Source organism: Sinohyriopsis cumingii, chromosome 8 (assembly GCF_028554795.1).
Source record: "Sinohyriopsis cumingii isolate HCF-2022 chromosome 8, ASM2855479v2, whole genome shotgun sequence".
NCBI classification, from domain to species: Eukaryota; Metazoa; Mollusca; class Bivalvia; order Unionida; family Unionidae; genus Sinohyriopsis; species Sinohyriopsis cumingii.
The window spans coordinates 54,824,096-54,844,770 of record NC_142968.1 but is presented as its reverse complement, the minus strand read 5'-3'; the positions used below and the strand labels follow the sequence as shown (position 1 = coordinate 54,844,770).

General features: G+C 38.0%; 3 protein-coding genes across 4 annotated transcripts in view; all 3 read left to right on the top strand.

Annotated features, from left to right (window-relative positions):
• Positions 1-8,024, top strand: part of LOC149793558 (uncharacterized) — a 40,125-nt gene extending 32,101 nt beyond the window's left edge. Inside the window, exons 3-4 of the mRNA XM_089968907.1 lie at positions 4,676-4,936; positions 7,990-8,024. Coding sequence (XP_089825033.1) covers positions 4,676-4,936; positions 7,990-8,024 — 296 coding nt within the window. The remainder of the gene's footprint in view (positions 1-4,675; positions 4,937-7,989) is intronic.
• Positions 1-20,675, top strand: part of LOC149793553 (uncharacterized) — a 278,258-nt gene that overhangs the window by 66,134 nt on the left and 191,449 nt on the right. The gene's annotated exons all lie outside the window — the stretch shown is intronic.
• LOC149793557 (uncharacterized) overlaps positions 8,139-20,675 on the top strand; it is a 36,419-nt gene continuing 23,882 nt past the window's right edge. For both annotated transcript variants that reach the window (XM_089966421.1, XM_089966420.1), the window contains exon 1: positions 8,139-8,386. In XM_089966421.1, coding sequence (XP_089822547.1) covers positions 8,140-8,386 — 247 coding nt within the window. In that variant the 5' untranslated portion in view covers position 8,139. The remainder of the gene's footprint in view (positions 8,387-20,675) is intronic.

Genomic DNA, 20,675 nt, shown 5'->3' with positions numbered 1-20,675 from the left:
TGTTAGCGTGTGTAAAATGGACTATGCTGCGAAAACTTTTATATGTTTAAATTGCATAGATATTGACAACAATGCTCTTAATTCTACTCCACTTAGTACTGAAATTGAGCGCTGTAAATTTCAAGAAGAGCAGTTCGTTGAATTGTTCTAAAAGAAACAGGGCAAGGACACCTTATCGGAGGGTACCCGGAACAAATTACTCTTTCTCTTGGTGTCTTCAAAACCAATGCCAATTGTTTCGCTACCTGTCATATATCCAAATCGGAGGACACTTCCATGTTATCCTGGCCAATATATCAGTGTCACCGGACACACCCTGTCTGTCAGCTAAAAGTACAATGATTAAACATACATGGCAAATCTTGATGTTAGACCTAGCCCTGGAGTGTGTAATTGTAATTGCGAAATACATATATGACTGCCTTGAAGTCAGTGAAAATTAAATGTCCTCTCTATAACCAAAATCTGTATTATGTATGTATTCATGAAACAATATTGATTTCTTATCACGTTTGTAATACTACACGCATATCATAATTCATAAATTACTGGGCGTAATGATAAGAAACCTGCAGTTATCTTGTGACATTTTCTTGATTTCGTATTTGTGTATTCTCTGTTTTGTATAAATGTAGGTACAATAAAGAACCGACAAGAAGGTTGAGAGACACTATTAAAATGGTAATTTTCCGAGTTATGTAAGAATAGTTATATATTTCTTTTGTCATTACGATTTGCTGCAGTCTCATTGGCCATGCCCTTTTGAATTGTTTGGGGACATACCTGTATGAACCCAACTTTTTTTAAAGCCACGCCCAGCTATACTACTTTTATGTGTACATAATACTCAATGGGGACTATACTTATAATAAAGGATCACTCAAATTCAGACTTCTTACGAAATATTTTAATTATGAGCCAAAGACTATAATTTTTTTCAAATAAATGAAATATATTTGCTAATGCTACTTACAAAATACACTTTAAATGAATAAATAAATATCGTCTGCTTGTATATCTTGATGTGGAGAAAAAATAGGTACAGTGCCAAATGGCATTTTGCCCTGTGATGTGTCTAAATTCCTAAACAATGATGAAAATGAAGAACGAAATCAGGCTTCGCCTGAGAACAACGAAACAGTCCTTGTGGACGATAATTTCTATTGTGCAAGTATGGATTTTGATTTCTAAACTGATGTGGTGGCCTCGTCTTCAGCTGAGAAGTGGGCGTGGCTTTAACAAACAATACTTTTTTCTGATTGGCTGTAGAAATACATCATGAATCTTCACTGTTCTGTATTATTGCTCCTTATGAACGAAATGCAAAATATAATTAAATAAAAGAATTGTATTTAACAGTGAGTTTATTGAACTATTAATGCTTTTGAATTTAATTGTAAGTATTTACTGTTTATTTTATAAATTCAACGAAATATAAACCGAATAACGCTGTGCAAGCTTTATATATTCCTCATCGTCGATTATACAATTTGCACATCGTTTTCTTCGGTTCATACTTCGTTGGATTAAAGCAATAAACAGTCAATCCTTAAAAAAATCTAATATAAAATGAATATAAACATTTCAGATCAAATGGCCGGCAATGTAAGTTGTTAATTAGTTTTTGGTTAAATTACTAAATGTTTACAAATCGGGAAAATGTGTTATTACACGCGTGGGGTCTCATACTGAGTGAATCAAACTCCTGTGTGTGCGTGGCTTGTTAGTCCTTTTTCACCACATTCTAAAGGATCTCATGATGTTGCGACTCTTTTGTCTGAATCTATGTAACAGAAAAAAGTAAATCCAACAGGTTTAGTAAAATTCAATAAATGAAAATTTAAATAGAACTTACATTATTGTGAATTAATTAAAAATGATCCTAAAGGTTCTATCACTAGTCTAAATGTATAGGGTGTTCAAAATGAATTCCATTGTTGAATGTGCTAAAATGTCTATATTCTTGGATGAGATGATGTGTCAACAGTCTTGATGAATCACACTGTTATAATACAGACTGTCCTTGAAAGAATTCACAATAATCCCAAAATAGTGATTTAGTCAAAAAGGTCATTGAGCACTTTGTAATTCAAACCAATAATATTTAAATAAATTCCTTTCAAATTACATCTTAGCACAGCTAACAATGATTTTAGAGCTGAACTTAAAGTAGGAATGACTAATTGCCAGCTTGGTCTTCATTTATATACAGACCTGACTTATGACACAACAAAATACGCTTGAAATTTCCATCGATTTCTTAAACAAGGTCAGGTTTGTTTGCTAAAATTTTAGCAAACAACATGTCCAAGTAAACATCTTGTATGCAAATGATCATTATCTTACAGTATCCTCAACAATTATGTACAAAATTTAATAATGTAATATGTTGTTTACAAATGACCCTTACAATTTACAATCATGGACACAAGTTAAACACACATCATAGATATAATACATAAAAAAGAAAAAAAAAGTCGTTTTCATCTGAAAGGTTTATAAGAGCACAAATGTTAGAGCAATTTTTCCCTAGTCACTTAATGATTGGACATCGCGAAAATCTAATTTCACACCAGAATGATCTTTCTCTTATTAGTGCTTATCACCAGGCAATAAAAACACGACCCAAACACATAATGCAAAGAATTACTCCTGTCTCACATTACCAAACATGAATACCTAAAATATCCAAAGAATTCAATATGTACGTTATGACGTCTCCTAATAGAAACAGGCTATTTGATAAGGGTTGAGAAATATCTTCAAAAGAGAGACGTAATCAATAAATAATTACTAAAATCTAACAAAGCTATAAACGAAGACATAAATATAAAGAGCACATATCTTATGTTTATTGCGGTATCTTAAAATATAATCCGACTTATGCCTCTGCAAAATACATGTTTTCCTTTTGAGTTAGATATATTGGTGTGTGCGGGTAATTGGAATTTGAATTAATAGGAAAAATTATGTCAATACTCTCCTGGACCATCTGCGGTTTGGTTCTTCTGACTAAACAAAAGCAATATTGCTTAAATGTGCATAAAAATGATTAAATTTCTTAAACCATTTTTGTAATTTTAAACCATCCCGCGTACTTAATGCAAACACTATCGTATCAGATCCACTCTATATATAGTAAGAGAGAGAGAGATAGATAAATACACCAAACAGAACGGAAAGTGCTATCCCTATATCATAAAGGAGAATGTTTATCATAGAAGTTCGATAATTTTTAATTCGTACCCTACGGAGATTTCAACCCGTGTCTGAGGGTTCTGCACCGATAGCTTTTCCTACACGCACCAATCCCTATACCATTTCGAATATACACACAGCACCCCCGCAAAAAACATGCTACAAAGTCATTGGTATAGGCATTCACGCGTAGCAGACGCCCATGCGTATTGTATTTCTCTGCAATAACCTCAATATGCCTTCAGATCTGTGGTAGGAAATCCGGGATAACAGAGAACCTAGATGAATAATACTTACAGTGTCGATATATCGGTATATGTCTTTGCTTTTTCCACTTTTTTCTAAAATATTTATTATTAGCTGAAATTACTCTGCGGAATAAATTAGAAGAGGAACATGTATCAATAAAACACAGGAAACTAAGGTTTTACAATAAGGCAGAAATCGAAACATCCTTGCCTCTTTGAGTCGAATAGACTCAGAAGCGATACTAGTGATACTTCCCAACTTGGTAATTGTTTGGCTGACGAACATCTGGCTATTTACATGGAATAGGCCCTCACAATAACATTTCAACCATCGTTGAAATGCTTGCACTTTTAATTCTTATTCTAATATTCTGGAACTTTTGAATAAATAAATGGGCAAATCGTACAGGTTCTATAGCCGCAAACTACTGTATACATTGCAATTAGTGATGACACGTCATCAATTCTCTGTTAGGATATTATGAGTCACAGCAATAGGCACAATGACAATTCAAAATGGTCACTATCTGAATCGAAATATTGTTTTCATCATGCAGCAGAAAAGACTGACGATGTTCAGAGCGAACTGGGCCACTTCGTAGTCTTCTTTAACTAGACACTTGCATGAGCATGCTGGAGCTTCGCGATACGAGAGACTTGCCTTTACTGGCACCCGTCCTAAACTGGCAGTCCCTGAAGTGCAAATAATTTGTTTCGTATTTGCTAAGACAAAATAATGTCTTGCCTTTGTTCATTAGATAGTTGCAATAATAACAATAACAAATAAAAGTGCAGTCATTTTTTCACCGACTGTTGAAATGTGGTTGCATTTTATTTTCATCAACTATCGTTTTACAAGAACCTGTTCTTCATACATCTATCCGGACGTTCACCCGTGAAAACTTACCAATTTGGGAAGTATCGCTACGATTACCTCCGAGTCTCTTTCAGAGAGTCAACGTAATTCTACTCGCATCGGAAAGAGGCGACGATGTTCCACCAGAAGATATCCCCATAGCAAAGATAACTTTTTCGAGCATTCAGCATCACAATGTGCTTGAAGTGTGTAATGTCTTTGAATGGTGTTTTTTAGATTTCATTTTGAAAGAGACCCTATACAAAAATAGATAACGGTGGATCTGAAATAATATTTTGGAATAAACCAGATTTCACTTGAATAAGATTAGTTCTTACACCTTAACATTTCTTTCCTCCTAATTTACTTTCAGATCAACCTAACAATATGTCCGTGAATCTCAGCATAAGCAACTTTTCTCCCAAGGATCATGAATTTTTCGCAATAGATTGTTTCGCAAATTGGAATCCCAATTTCACATTCCGATGGAAGGGTCAAGCCATTATCGATAGCAACAAACCAGTCTTCCCTAGCTTTGAACCAAGAATGACAGGACAGTACACATGCCATGTTACAAATCAAGAAACAAATATTACATCAAAGTCGAACGCCATTATATTTCATCAAGTCAAAGGTAAGACGGATATATATGTCTAGACTCAGTGGATCGAACATTTTTAGAATCCCAACTCGTTTTGAATTTTATGCTAAAATGTTTAGACATTTTAAAAGAATGTGTATGTAATAAATACAAAACAGCATTAGTGTTTTGATCTGAGTAGGGGGAAAGAATTCGTTTGATATATCTTAGAAATATGTATCGTCCTGTCCGTGTCGATGTATCCCTACGCCATATAAAGCTCGTTATTTCCGCCGGCTCACCAGAACAAAACAATTTGCAGTTTTGTGCATTCACCATTTATACGATACATAAACCATTTTTGTAAAATCGGGAAATTGAGCTCCCGGTAAAATAATGTTTCCATAGAACCACACTCTCCAGACACTGCTATTTATTTTACAATGTATCCTAGAGTTAATATCACAGTAAATTGCTGCAACTTCCGTTTCTAATCTGTTTGTTTTAACTTTGCACAAAGGTTAGGGCACACGTAAAGAATCGTATGATGTACTTCCTTTTATCATAATATAGGAGACTATTCCAGCAAGTGTAGAAGTAAACATGAATAGAAAATATATTTTTTTAATGTTGAGGTAAGTAAGACGTTTTATGATTGAGGGGATGGTTAAACACGAAGGGAATATGTGGGTGTGTGTGTTGAGGGAGAGTATTGTGATTTTCATAAAATTTTAAGAGTCAATCTGGATTTATACTCAGAAGTAGCATAAAGATTATATTAAATATTACGTTTAGGCTCTTACAAAAACGCAATAAGAAAAGAGTGAAGACAACACGGTTTGAAAATTTAACAAATAATTTATTTCCCTAGGAAAAGAAGGTAAAAATTAGAAAAAGAACTCACGGTTTCACGAATCAAAATCCAAAATATATCCAAGAATAATCCAATAATTAACAAAATAGAAGTCCTAGTAATAAAAAGTCCTAATGAAACTATGTTCGAATCCCGATGAAATCCAAAATGTAAGGCAATGAAATATGCAGTGGTCAGCGTCGTCCTGATGTATCAATAGTTCTTTGTTGAATCACAGAAAATAATATTCTAGTGTTTGAATTCTTTGTAAATTTCAATAACTGTCCTTGTCCAAGAATTAATTTAGAGTACAAATATTTCCAAGGAAAAATGATCTCTTGAAATCCAAATATTGTGAAGAAAATTTGAAAATTCATCTCAAACTGGTCACAACATAAAACACTTTGACTTCTTAAGTGTTATGGCAAAAATGACTATTATTTCTCAATACATCGATATTAAGTCTAACTACTGCGCAAAACAGATGCCCGGATGTGGATCAATCCTCTGAAGAAACAACAGAGTTTGAAACAATTGCTTGATGTTATTTGTCACGTGCTCTAAGTATGGCTCGATTTCACTTTGTGATTCTACTCTAAGAAAGAATAAAAAAGTTGTTCACTTCAACTCTTTATGATTTCTGAATCAAGGTCAGGAAATATGTCAGCATTATATACAAAGTTTCTATTATCATTGTTTACGAAAAACAGTGAGGTCAAACTGAATTGAATTTCTGGAAAATGAATTTCGGGAATACGTCAAACCCAGTAAATAAAATTACATTACAATAACATACAAAGGAATAAAACATGTAAAACTAGCAAACAAACAATTAAATTAAATCAAATATAAATTAAATCCAATATACATAACATCAGTTACAATAATTAAATATTAAGATACTTTGTTATTCTATTGTGAAGTTTATCATACACAGGTACACCAGAGGAAGCATGGCAAATACATTTTCTTTTATTCATTCTTTTTCTTTACTGTAAAACTGTAGTCAGTCTAATATTGTTCGAGCTGTTTAGGTCATCTGAAAGTTTTTGTTTTAAAAATTTACATTGTTTTTACAAAGCCAATTGTTCGAAAAGCCAGATTTCTCAAAGAATTCGGTTTCACTCTATCCATAAGCCACAAGTGTATTGTGTGTTTAATTTGTTTTCTTTCTGTTTACATCAAAATGATTCAAAGCCTAAAATGCAATATCAAAAGAGCATACGTTCGTATGACAACCCCTTACCTTTTGGTGGCACTAATGTTTGGTTCGTACCGGTAGAAATATGATATTTTTTCACCATAGACTAAATTAAAAGAAATGTTGGTGAAAACGGTTATTCACACAGTTAAATATGTTCGCAACGAACAGTGAAGGGGGTCATATGTTTGACGTTTCTAGATAAATCTATTTTATAGAGAGGAGAATCCTAAATGACCTAATTCTTTTAATGTGTGCTGAAGAAAATAAGTATTTGAGTGTTTCTTTTACCAATGCTTTTGATTGCTCTGGAAATTCTTATTCTAATATTCTGGAACGTTTGAATAAATAAACGGGAAAATCTTTTAGGTTCTGTAGCCCCAAACTACTGTCTACATTGCAATTAGTGATGACACGTCATCAATTCTTTGTGAGGATAATATGAGTCACAACAACAGGCACAATGATAATTCAAAATGGTCACTATCTGAATCAAAATATTGTTTTCATCAATCAGCAGAAAAGACTGACGATGTTCAGAGTGAACGGGGACACTCCGTAGTCTTCTTTAAATAGACTCTTGCTTGAGCATGCTGGAGCTTCGCCATACGAGAGACTTACATTTACTGGTACCCGTTCTAAACTGACAGTCCCTGAAGTGCAAATAATTTGTTTCGTATTAGTTGCGACAAAAAAACTTCTTGCCTTTGTTCATCATATAGTTGCAATAAAAACAACGAGAATTAAAAGTGCAGTTATTTTTTCACCAACTGTTGAAATGTGGTTGCATTTTATTTTCATCAACTATCGTTTTACAAGAACCTGTTCTTCATACATCTATCCGGACGTTCACCCGTGAAAACTTACCAATTTGGGAAGTATCGCTACGATTACCTCCGAGTCTCTTTCAGAGAGTCAACGTAATTCTACTCGCATCGGAAAGAGGCGACGATGTTCCACCAGAAGATATCCCCATAGCAAAGATAACTTTTTCGAGCATTCAGCATCACAATGTGCTTGAAGTGTGTAATGTCTTTGAATGGTGTTTTTAAGATTTCATTTTGAAAGAGATCCTATACAAAAATTGATAACGGTGGACCTGAAATAACTTTTTGGAAGGAACCAGATTTCACTTGAATAAGATTAGTTCTTACAACTTAACATTTCTTTCCTCCTAAATTTCTTTCAGATCGACCTAACAATATGTCCGTGAATCTCAGCATAAGCAACTTTTCTCCCAAGGATCATGAATTTTTCGCAATAGATTGTTTCGCAAATTGGAATCCCAATTTCACATTCCGATGGAAGGGTCAAGCCATTATCGATAGCAACAAACCAGCCTTCCCTAGCTTTGAATCAAGAATGGCCGGACAGTACACATGCCATATTACAAATCAAGAAACAAATATTACATCAAAGTCGAACACCATTATCCTTCATCATGTCAAAGGTAAGACGGATATATATGTCTAGACTCAGTGGATCGAACATTTTTAAAATTGCAACTCGTTTTGAATTTTATTCTAAAATATTTAAAGACATTTTAAAAGAATGTGCATGAGCAGCAGAGGGACTGGGCCCACCAACTTTTTCGTCCAACAGGACCATCTATCAAAAACTCTTCTGATAGAAGGTCTTATTTCGCAAAATAAACCCTTCTAGCCAGAAACTATGATGACTAAATCCTCTTTTCTGGCTAACGGGGTTATTTCGACAGCGATAACCAGCCGCTATAAAAAATAGTTTCTTCACGGGGTGACGTCGACGACGACGTTGGTGGCGTAGTCTCTCTGCTGCTAATCATTTTAGGATTTCCATTGCGAATTAAAAATTCGGGTTAACAATAATGGCCAACATTGGAGAAGCACATTCCGCTAGACTAGCTCGAGAGCGACTAGAAGCAATAAAAAAAATTTCTTCCTGTTCGTGATAGTGTCAGAGAAAAATTACAAGCGCAACAGCAAGCAAAAGTTGAATTCACGGAGGGTACAACAGAATTATTTAAACCCGTAACAACAGCTACTGAAACAATAAAAACCGCTATCATAGGAAAACCTGATCCTGATAAACAGCAACAAAGTCTTCTTCAGGCAATAGAAGAACTTAAGAAGGCTCAACCGAAACCGATCAAAGGATTTAATTATCAAACAGACTTTGAAGAAGGTTTTGTGGATGAAATAAAAAAATACCCAGTCGGGAACAGAGATGAAATAATTACTTTTGGCGCTGACGCTACTAAGGCTTATCACTCTCGAGAAAAGTTTATTAAAGATCCTAATCAAAAGGTATCTAAACAACAATTTCTCGATGGAATTTATAAAATAAAACGGGGTGTTGAACGGTTAGATACCAGTGATTCATTTTATCGAGAGTATATGTCAGGATCAGATCGATTTGATGTCCAAATGCGACAAACAAAGCGACATAAAAAACCAACTCCGAAAAAAATAGCTAAACCGCAAGTCGTCATAGATCCAACAGAAAAAGAATCAAAAGAATTATATCGACTTCCTCCTCCGTTGCAGCAGAGCCAGCAAGAAACTCCTCGGGGGTTGTTTACGAAATTCGGTCTTGATAAAATGGAGGTGGTTTGGAATCTTCCCGCTTTTGCTTTAAATAATTTTGATGACAGAGAAAAATTTTTAAGAAAAAAAGCTAAACAAAAAATTGACACCTTCGAGAAATGGGCAGAAGCGGTATATTTTGGTAACCATGATTTACCCGTTGATATAAACGATCCTGGTTACATAAAATTTAATGAGAGATTGGCAGAGTTAATAGATAAACGCCAACAACCACAATCATCCTCCGATGAGGGAGCCACTCAAGAGGAATTTTTCGATGACCCTAAAGAAACATCCGGGAGCGGTTTAGGGTCTGGTTTTATTGCTTGTCCTAATAATATCATCGATGATGTATCTCGGTTAGAAGTGCTCATCGGAGGAAAACGTGCCGGAAATAACTCTCCGGAAATAATTAATGAAGCCTCTGATATCTGTCAACGACTATTTCAGCGTGGTATCATGGATATCGGTATCTATCGTGAACTTGTTAATGAACTCGCAGATGGTTATTACAGCGACTAGTTAGAGAAACAGCAATTGAATAACATGATTATACACAACGCCCAACCCATTCCAGTCAGAGTAGTGAATTCACGATTACCGGTCTACAGAGCAACCTACGGAGATGGTCTCGGTGATGTTGTTACGGGTTTGTTTTCAAGGATGGCCCCTAGGGCGTTACCGATTGCGAAACAATTGGCGATGAAAGCGGTTGATGTTGTCAAGGATAAAGCCCTTGGAGCTGTTGGTAATCTTGCGGGTAAAGCATTCACGTCAGTCAAGGATAGATTGTCACGGTTAGCACGTAAACCAAAACCGGTTAAACCACCGCCAGTAAAATTGCCGAGCACTGAACTTATGCCCACGGATGTCAGTAAAGTAATAAATGAGGCCGCAAATCAAAAACTCGTATCTCTTGTGACTCAACAACCCGAACAAATAAATACGAGCCTGATATCAGGAAGTGGTTTTCGTTTTAGACGACGATAATTTTATATAATGTTCAAACGAGTATCTGACCCAGCGTTCGACATGGATGCACCAATACTCAAAGATGAGTCTGTGCGCGATTATCAGTATTATTCTTACGAAGCAAGATCAGCCAATCAGCCGGGGCGAATTGAATTACAAGTACATGATACAAGTAGATATTTCTTACCCGCTGAAGCATTCCTTGAAGTCACGGGTGAAGTTGAAACAGATGTTGTCGCTAATACGCCATACGATAATAATGTCCAGGTTGGTTTTGTCAACAACGGCATCATGGCACTATTCAGAAGTGCCTCATAGAGCATCGATGGAAAAGAAATTGAAACGATTCAGGATAACGTTGACGTTGCCACGACAATCGTCGGATTAGCACGATACTCAGATGATTACACTAGATCGGCTGGTCCGACTATGATGTTCGCTAAGGATAATAATGATCGTCCGGAAGGAATACATTTTACTAGATATTCAATGTTAGCTAACTCTTTTGCAGCAACTAACGATAAATTACCAGGTACTCAAGACAAACCAGCAGCTGTCACAGCTGTCTCGGCGACAAATCCAAATTACAATCTTGGTTTTGCTACACGTAAATTAATGCTATCAGGTGATCGTAGAAAATTTTCATGTGCAATTCCGCTGTCTCACATCTTTGGGTTCTGCAGAAATGTCAGAAAGGTTATTTTTGGAGCCAAGCATACAGTTGTACTTGTTAGAAGGGTGACGACAACGACGCTATCTGGCGAGAGGATACTGCTGGTGTCGCTGCCGGTAAAGTAGTATTATCAAGGCTTGCTTTGTGGATGCCAGTAATGTCCCCATCGTTAGCTGAAGAGCAACGGTTGCTCTCTTTCATGGACACAGGTGGTAAATCATTGATATCATGGTTGACAACATCTACAGATTCCATTCAGAGTGCCACTGGCCAATTCACGTGGCACATAGCATCACAGCAGGGAGTATCAGCACCACGACATATTTTCGTGGCACTCCAGGATCTCACAAGAGTAAATAATCAAACACGCTCGCACATGATTTTTGACAAACTTGCTGTCTCTGAAGTTTCGCTGCGAATAAATGGGTATCAAGAACCATCCGGGGATATAACGATAGATTTTGGAAATAATCAGGTTGCACGTGCGTATCATCGTCTCATGACATTTATGGGACGTGATCAAAATATTGATACCGGCTTGCAGATATCACAGTTGGATTTCACAGCGTTGTATCCGATTTATTACTTTTCGCTGGAACATCTTGATCTAACCAAACAATCGGTCGTTGATATACACTTCAAGGCTAAAGTTGGTGATATTCCCGCTGGTGGTTTTAGAGCGATCGCTGTCATACTCTCTCATAAAGCAATGCTACTTGAAGGTGTTGGCGGCCGAATGAGTGTCATCGATGCTCCAGTGGAAAATATGTAACATTGCTAGCAGCAACTTGTAAACAATTAGATCAACATCATATTAAATAAAATGTCATACAGTTACGTTAATGTGTCACTGACTCCTGGTCAGGTGAAGAAATTACAATCGAAAAACGCGAGCATATGTGGGACATCAATAACGTTAAAGCACGATCAGCTAGCGGGCGGTCCAAACAAGCTGTCGCTGACTAAAACTCAGCTAAAACATTTCAACAGCGCGAAGCAGGGCACGACTGGAGTTCGAATTGATCTCTCTCCGGCTGCGGTTAAAGATATGGTCAAAAAGACCGGCGGAATACTTCCATTTCTTCCAATAATTGCCGCCGCGTTAGCACCAGCAGCAGCCGCCGCGGCAAAGGCAGCCGCGTTAGGAGCAGTTGGAACCGCTGCTGGAATGGCACTAAAGAAAGTAACCGGAAAAGGAATTTTGCACAAGAAAAGTCTAAAAAAAAAGACAAACAAGAACACAAAAACCAACAAGACGCCCCCGAAAGACAACTATGCCTCAGCCCAATCGTTTAAAACTTCCAGTGGAACAATACGGAGCGGGTCTAAGACTACCGGGAACTCCGGCGTCATGGTACCCAAAAAGGTTTTGAAAACACTTCCAGCGAGTAATTTTGATCTACTCGATGCAGCTAAACAATTACGTATAAAATCCTTCAAAGGTGTATTTATGCGAGATCAATTACCAGCACGACCGAATAATCCGGAAGCAGGAATTATTAATCTTGACAACCGAGAAGGCCCTGGGACTCATTGGGTTGCTTACGCGATCGATCCGCGTGGAATTATCTATTTCGATTCGTACGGGCTAGCACCGCCAGTTGAGTTTCTCAGGTACGTTCAAGGATTTTCAATTCCAGTTTGGCAGTCAACGTTACCAACACAAACACTAACCGATCCTCCGATATGCGGTCAGGAGGTTTTGAATGTTCTTGACGCGATAACAAAACATCCAGCGATTCCTCCTCATAAAGTCGTGCATGAATACACGTTGAAAAATCATCTCCAAATTTAAACAACCCCATAACAGATAATGGTTGATATTTACGGAAGATCAAGCAGATCCAAGGAGCGCCGCGAAGACGTCGATTTATCGAAGTATGCGACCAAAGATGAAATTGATGATCTTTTAAATCTAACCGGGATAGACCCAGATGAGGTTGTTATTTTTCAGGACAGGCATGGCAAGCTAAAAACCAGTAATATTAGGTGGAATGACATAATTCGCAGGGTTATTGGAGCTGTCGCGGACAACATCGTTGTATTCAGTGACAGCGGCAGAATCAGAGATTCGTCGATATCAATTGCGATGCTGCGAGATGATGCACGAAGAGTCGCAGCGACGAGTGTAGCAAAATCCGGCGACATAATGACAGGCGAACTCAGCATGAACGGCAACAAAATAACCGTTCTAAAAAATCCGGAAGGTCCCGAAGATGCCGCAAACAAACAATACGTAGACACCGTTGACGGTAAACTAACTACGTTGCGGGCAGAGTATGATGTTCACGTGGGCGCGTTTACAAGATTTCGAAGAAACTTTCAAAAAACTGGTGAGACCGTGGATAAGTTCTTTGGGACTCCTCCAGTCGTCGACGTGAAACTCGTTGATATCAAGACCGACATTGACACGATCAAACAAACACAGCAGGATATCGTATCGGGAATTCCTGAGATCGTTAACAAAGTCAGTTTGATTAAAGTCCCCGTTACAGTTACTCCCGGGCATATCACCAACATCGTATTCACGGTATCATCGGGATTCGCAACATGGTCCCGACAAAATAATACTATCAAATACACAGCAACGGTCACTGGCGTGTACAGGTTGTCTGTGTTTTCAGCCGCTAAATTTGAAATCTTCACAACATATCCTTGGAGACATTCCACCGATAAGTATTCCGGGGTTGTAACTATAATACTAAACAGCGGAACCGAAGAAATATTTATACTTGAAGCCGCAGACAAAAAATTAACCGCAACATCTTACTGGTGGTGTTTGGAATTCGTCGCAGAAACGCCTCAATTGGTTACCGCGTAATTGAATAATGAAATCAGCATCAACGACAACACCGATGACAGAGTCATTGCGCACTCAGCAATACCGGTATGATCAGGTACGCGAATGGCAATCAACGTTGAAAAACACCATTGACAGATGCGCAACAAAAATAAAAAAATACAAACGCCGTGTGACCGTGCTGGACATAACAGTGTACTCGGTATCCGCGGTAGTTGCATCCACTGGTGTGCTATTGTCTGCGCTGACACCAGTAACTGCTGCAATCGCTATCCCCATCGCGATTTCGGCCTCAACGACAATTGCGTGAGTCGCCAACATCATCGCAAAAAAAATATTCTCGTGTGCGATAACAAAATTACACGAGTATCAGCAACTAGCCAACGCGGCCAACAGCGCCTACTCGAAATTGTCCTCGTTGATATCATCCAGTGTAGACGACAACAACATATCAGATTCTGAATTCACGCTGATGTCCGGTATATATAACGACTATGAGCGGGGGGTCGGTTTTCATTTGAAAACCAACAATAACAATAACGATGGAAATAATTCAGCGCCAAGCGTTGCTCGACATAGCCGCGAATACAACTCCGACAAGGACCACAATGATATCAGTGTCCTCGACGCAACCAGAGTTCAGCATTAATTTTCCAACTGCAATTCCAGTTACCGAAATCGCGTTGGCACAATTACGAGTATATCACAGTTGGCCCAATATCAGGTCGACATCATTTCACGGACAGTTGCCGAATAACTCATTTGTTTTCTCGTATCAGAATAACACTGATGGAACCCCAGATTGGAACGTCATTGCGTTACCCACTGGAAGTTATCAGATCGAAGAAATCAACAAAGAAATACAACGTCAAATAAAACGTATCACCGGGAAAGAATCAAAAATATCAATCACTGCACACGAGCCAACGCTGTCCACGATCATCGAAATCTCAACGCCGGGTTACCACGTAGACATTTATAACAGTTCAATCAGAACAGTATTAGGATGGCCTCGAAATCCACCACCGGCACCACCGACACCACCCGTTGCACCCGAAAAATCAGATTATATCACTGACGCGAAGTCATATCACGGAATTTCACCCGGTTATAGGCCGCGTCTGGATGATATAAAAGGTGCAACGGTGGATAGGTGGATCCCGCCTCTTAGCGATGGCGACGATATTGTGTTGACTTTTACTCGTGCAACATATTCAACGGGAGTGGGAGGATTAGGATTTCGTGTTTATCTGAGCGAAATTACTGAATTTTTTAAAACTATTAATGTGGAGCACCGCGCGCAACTAGCGCATCTACGGCAACGCTTCCAAGAACATCTTTCTGATGTAACAGGTTCACGTGGAGAAATTATTAAGCAAATCGAAATATTAAATCAGATTGCCGCAGATATGGAATATATTAACCAACGAATGATTCAGGTAGTAACCGACAGTAGCTCCATCATTAAACAACAATTTTTGGATAAGTACTCGCTGACCGAAGCTGAACTGCCGAATTTTAAATTACCAGGATATGTTTCCCCGGTCATCCTACGAAAATTCGTCACTGATATCGTCGATGAATACTTCGATGACATACTTGCACAACACAAACGAACACTACCAGAACCCGTTATCTTGGCACATGATAATTCCACAGCGAGCGATGGCCGGCATATTTCTCCGGGCTTCGTAGCAATCACTGATGTCGTCGCGGTCAATCTTGTATGTGATGTCATCGATGGCAGTTACAACATAGACACAACAATATCAAATCAAGCCCAGCAAGGGTTTATACTGTATTCGTTTACTCCTACACAACCGCCTGGATTTTTGATTGTGCAAGAGCCAATCAATCCGGTATCGTTGCGGTGTCATAATCCGACGCTGACAAGGATGAATTTTAAAGTCACTGACCAACAACATAGACTGTTGGACCTGCGTGGGGAGACTGTTAGTATTAATCTGCTGGTGAAATCCTAAAGGATTTTCCTCCTAAGGACTTTCATCGTGAAACGATTTCCATCGTAAAAATACAAGGTATTTTTAAAGGACTTTCAATTAATAATATCATATCATAATAATGTCCAAAAAATCTTCGAATTACCAACAGTATGATGATGATGAAAATCTCTCTGACAGTGAAACACAAAGTGTTTGTGAATCACAGCGTGATTCTGACAGTGATTTTGTTGTCAGTGATGAAGATGATGAAACACAAAGTGTTTCCACTGACAGTGATTTCGCTGACAACGACGACGACGACGATGATAGCACTGTGGGAAACGCTAACGACATCACCATCAGCGACAGCACTGTCATAATATATTATATTAAATGAACGCGAAAATAATAGCATGTATCAACACGTGAAATGTTCCATCGTTGACAAAAGCGCGCTTGAAGAATTCATCCGAAAAATATTTACCGGAAATCATTCCCCCGGCGTTGTTAAAATAATCATCGATAAACACGGCAATGATGACTTTTTACTGACAGACTTTCAGCTGAAGCAACTCCGCGAAAACAATATCACGATGATTACTTGTGATGCAGACCAAATCCTCAATGTTGCTCACTCGTGTATTTCACGGGATCATCTTGATAAAATACTGCAGTGAAAATCCTTTAGGATTTTTAAAAATATCTTCGACATTTCCATCCTTTAGGATTTTTAAAAATGTCAAAGACATTTCCATCCTGAAATTCGAAGAATTTCAAAAATATTTTACTTTATACACATTTTTTTTACCACTGACAATTTCGCTGATTTTCATAGGGTATTTGCTAGTAAAAATCAAAGAAATTGTCCATTTTCCTCGATTTAATAGGGTATATTGCTATGAAAACCAACGAAACAGACCAAAGTCACAAATTCATAACGGTAATTGCTAGTAAAAATTAACAAAACAGACCAAAGTCACAGATTCATAACGGTATTTTGCTATGAAAATCAACGAAACAGACCAAAGTCATAGATTCATGGGGGGTATTTTGCTATGAAAATCAACGAAATCGGACAGTTGCATAATTTACACAGTAAAAAAAATATTACTTTTTTTTACTTTCGATTTCACTTCCAAGTATTTCACTTCCAAGTAAAATGCAATCAAGGTGAGGTATTTACTTCCCGTTGACTTCGTGAATGACTTCGTCATCGGTGACAAAGCTATCATTGCTTGATAAATTCTCTGGATTTTCAGCGGACATACAATGCTTTAATTTCCGGACCCGATTGTTAATTATTTTTTTAGTTTCATACTCGGCTGCCAGTGCCAGCCTGATCTTTTCGACTGCACGAGACAGTGGAACAAATTCATTTATTTGTGTCTCCGCTACGCTGGCTAGCGATTTATACAAATTATTTTGGATCATCTTTATGAATCGATATTGAGCAGGAAGAATATAACGCCCTGCGCACTTAGCTTCGTATAATGATTCAAAATCTGACAGAATAGTTTCAACATTTAGTAATATTTTAAATCCTAGTTTTTCTAATTTTTGAATAGCATCAATCACATTATTGATATTTTCTTGATTCATATTTATATATATTTTTAAATCTTTAAAATAAAAAAAACATCACATCTCCTTGAGTCTCTAGGGTGTCTTATGACATCCTACCAAACTCAGGAGGGGGCGGAAACACTTACTCCCGATTGAGCCCCTAAACTGCCAAATAACCGTCTAGAAGGCCCAGAGGGTGTGTTTGCGAAACGACGAGACATTCCCCATTTGTGAACCTCCTAGCTTACCATTTGATATGCTAGCAAGGCTCGTATGGGGATAACACATAACATGTAGTATTTACATCTGTAAAGCTTCTAAATTGCCACCGCATTTTAGCAAGCTTACACAGTAGTATAAGACGGTACAAACACAATGCGGGGTTATAATTCTACATCCAACAAGTTGCACACTACCCCCTGAAATCAACCCTGTTTCCGGGTAAAAGGTTACCCCGAAACGGGGCGATAACAGAGTACGTGTGCAACTTCGTTGGGTTTCGAAACCCCAATACAGTATTAGGACGATATTGTATATAAACCGACTGATACTTGAAAGTCCAGAAATAGCTCAGCGTGATTTGTTTAAAGCGTATTTTCTTAAATAATAATCGTGTGGAAACCACAGATGAGCCATAAACCCGAACAAGTGTAATAAAATAACGATATTGTCTGTGAAAAAAAAGATAAATACACGTTTATTCTTGATTTCATCAAGTACTTTGTCATTCTTGCGCTGTCACCTTGATAGCGTCAAGGAGAAAACAAGGGAAGTTATTTACTTCCTTGTGCAGAAAATCGTCTGCTCGTACCTGTCACCTTGACTTGTCAAGGGGGAAATAACTGTATCATTGACTTGAAAAATCCTTCGGATTTTCACGCAGTCACTGCAGAGTTATCTCCGTTTGGAAAATTCTCGGATTACAGTAAATTATCTAACAATAACGAAATATAATTTTCTGATTATTATATGTTTTTGACAACGCGGATTTAATTATTTTTTCTGCGACTCTTCGTACCGAAGCCCTACAAATACCAAAATGCTTGCCAGCTGCATATGTCGATTGAAATATTATTTCTTCATTTGTATTTAAATTTATAGATACAACCTTCTTGGCTCTTTTATTGTTATAGCCAGCATTCCCAGCCTTGCAATTTTCACTCTGCGTCACTGCTCTCAGATTGGATAAATTATTATTAAGTTTATTATGATCCTTGTGATCAATTACAAGACCGTCTTTGATTTTTCCAAAGAAACATTCGAACACGAACTTGTGATTATAATATTTTTTCCCTCCAGCATTAAATCTTAGATAACCAGAATTTTCAACATTACCAACTGGTTTTTTCAACCTGCTATTTCTAACTATTCCCTGTCGTGATGCTTCATAATTTTTAATGGTTGGATGTGAGACAAATTCTTGATTCATTTATATAATAATATATTTGTCTAATTTATAATTTGTCTGAAAACCTAGTTATATAATCACTCTCGGATTTTAGCGCGTCTCCGTTATTTTTTTTATTGTAATATCGCTTGAGTTCACGGTATCGTTTTCCCCCGCACCCCGCACATAATTGTGTTTTACCCCTGACACCAATGCCACATCGCAGGCAACGAATAGGTCATGTGCTTCCTCGTTTGATGCTCTGTATATGTTCACCGCAGAATTCCTTCCTACAGGGCTTACCACAGACTGTTACAGATCCAATTTTTAACCATCTGCAGGTGTTCATTGTATATATAATATTTTCTTATTTAAATATTTGTCTTAAATATAACAATGGAGGAGTTTTCTAGGCTAACCGCAGTTGGCGCCGGGAGATTCGATCTTGACAGGCTAAACCCGGATCCACGACGACGGCATCTAACTGATCTGTTCGATATTATCAACGAGGGTAAGAAAGAATTCCGCGACGACGGCGCATCTCATGTATGGTCGACATTTAAAATTATCCGCGACGAGGACATCATCGATGCTACAATGACTGATGCCCGAGCAAAAACAATTATTGATTATATTAATCAACGCGACAAGAAATATTTTTTCAGAATAAAATTTATTGTCAACGTCGACGACGATACGTGGATTATCCGTGACAAACTCGACCCTGTTCTTGCTAACGGAAAGACCGCTCTGTTAAGCAGCAATTGTAAACCAGGAATGCTGACCGGGATTGATATACCATATTACGCTCGAGCGTATCCTGTAACCGCAGTCATTTATGGAATATACCCGGTAAAAAAAACAAAAATTGATAAACTCGCTCCGATGCGAATGACTACGTCGTTGGTGTTAAATTGTGTAGCCGAGCGAGTAATGGAACATTTTAAAAACACAAAGCGAGGAAACGGTTTAACCGACCTGCGGCGTGAAAAAATAACAGCCTGGGGTGAATCGGTTAAGAATACCGGGGCAACAATAAATGATGTTGCTGCGCTATCAAGTAAATTAAAATACTCAATAACAGTAAAACCATTAACCGGGGAAATATTATACAGTTCGAAGCATTATAAAAAGTCAGGAACACTGATTGAAATTATTGATCATAATTCGCACGCGTGGACTGATGCGGTTACAATATTTCCACGAGACCGTGTTGTCAAGTTTTATCGTGGAAACATATACGAGGTTATTTACGCGCTGAGTAAAACCGACCCTGTGTCGGTGTGGTTATTTAGGAGCTCCGAAGATTCCGAGTATGATCAATTTGTGAGACCCAACGGAGAATTATACAGAACAGAATCGTTGGACCAACAAATGAAAAAACTCGCAAAAATGTATATGAGAGATGCTAGCGATGAGCAATTATTGATTAATTGTTTTACAGTTCCAAGTGTTGCCGCTCACGCCGCCAGAGAAAGAAATTCGTGGAGATCAACCCGAAGTCAGTTTCTCTCGGATATACAATTAAGTTGTGTCGAGTATGGTCATGGCGGGTTGTGGAATACCCGGTATGACTACCGGGATATGATTTCCGTGGATATGTTGCCTGATACCCAGGAAGCTTTCTCGGGAACGGCGAGTGCCGCGAATACTTTGCGCAGTTTGGACACCCCACGAACTCGATGACACGAGTCGCCGTAAACGGCAGTTTACCCGACGCTGACCTGACAGGATTTGCTCGTGTGACTTCGTTTGAATTCGCCACGGGACTTCATCCGTGCTGTTATGTTTGGTTTGGCAGACACTTCGTCGAAAAGGGCTGGGTACCAATAGTGTT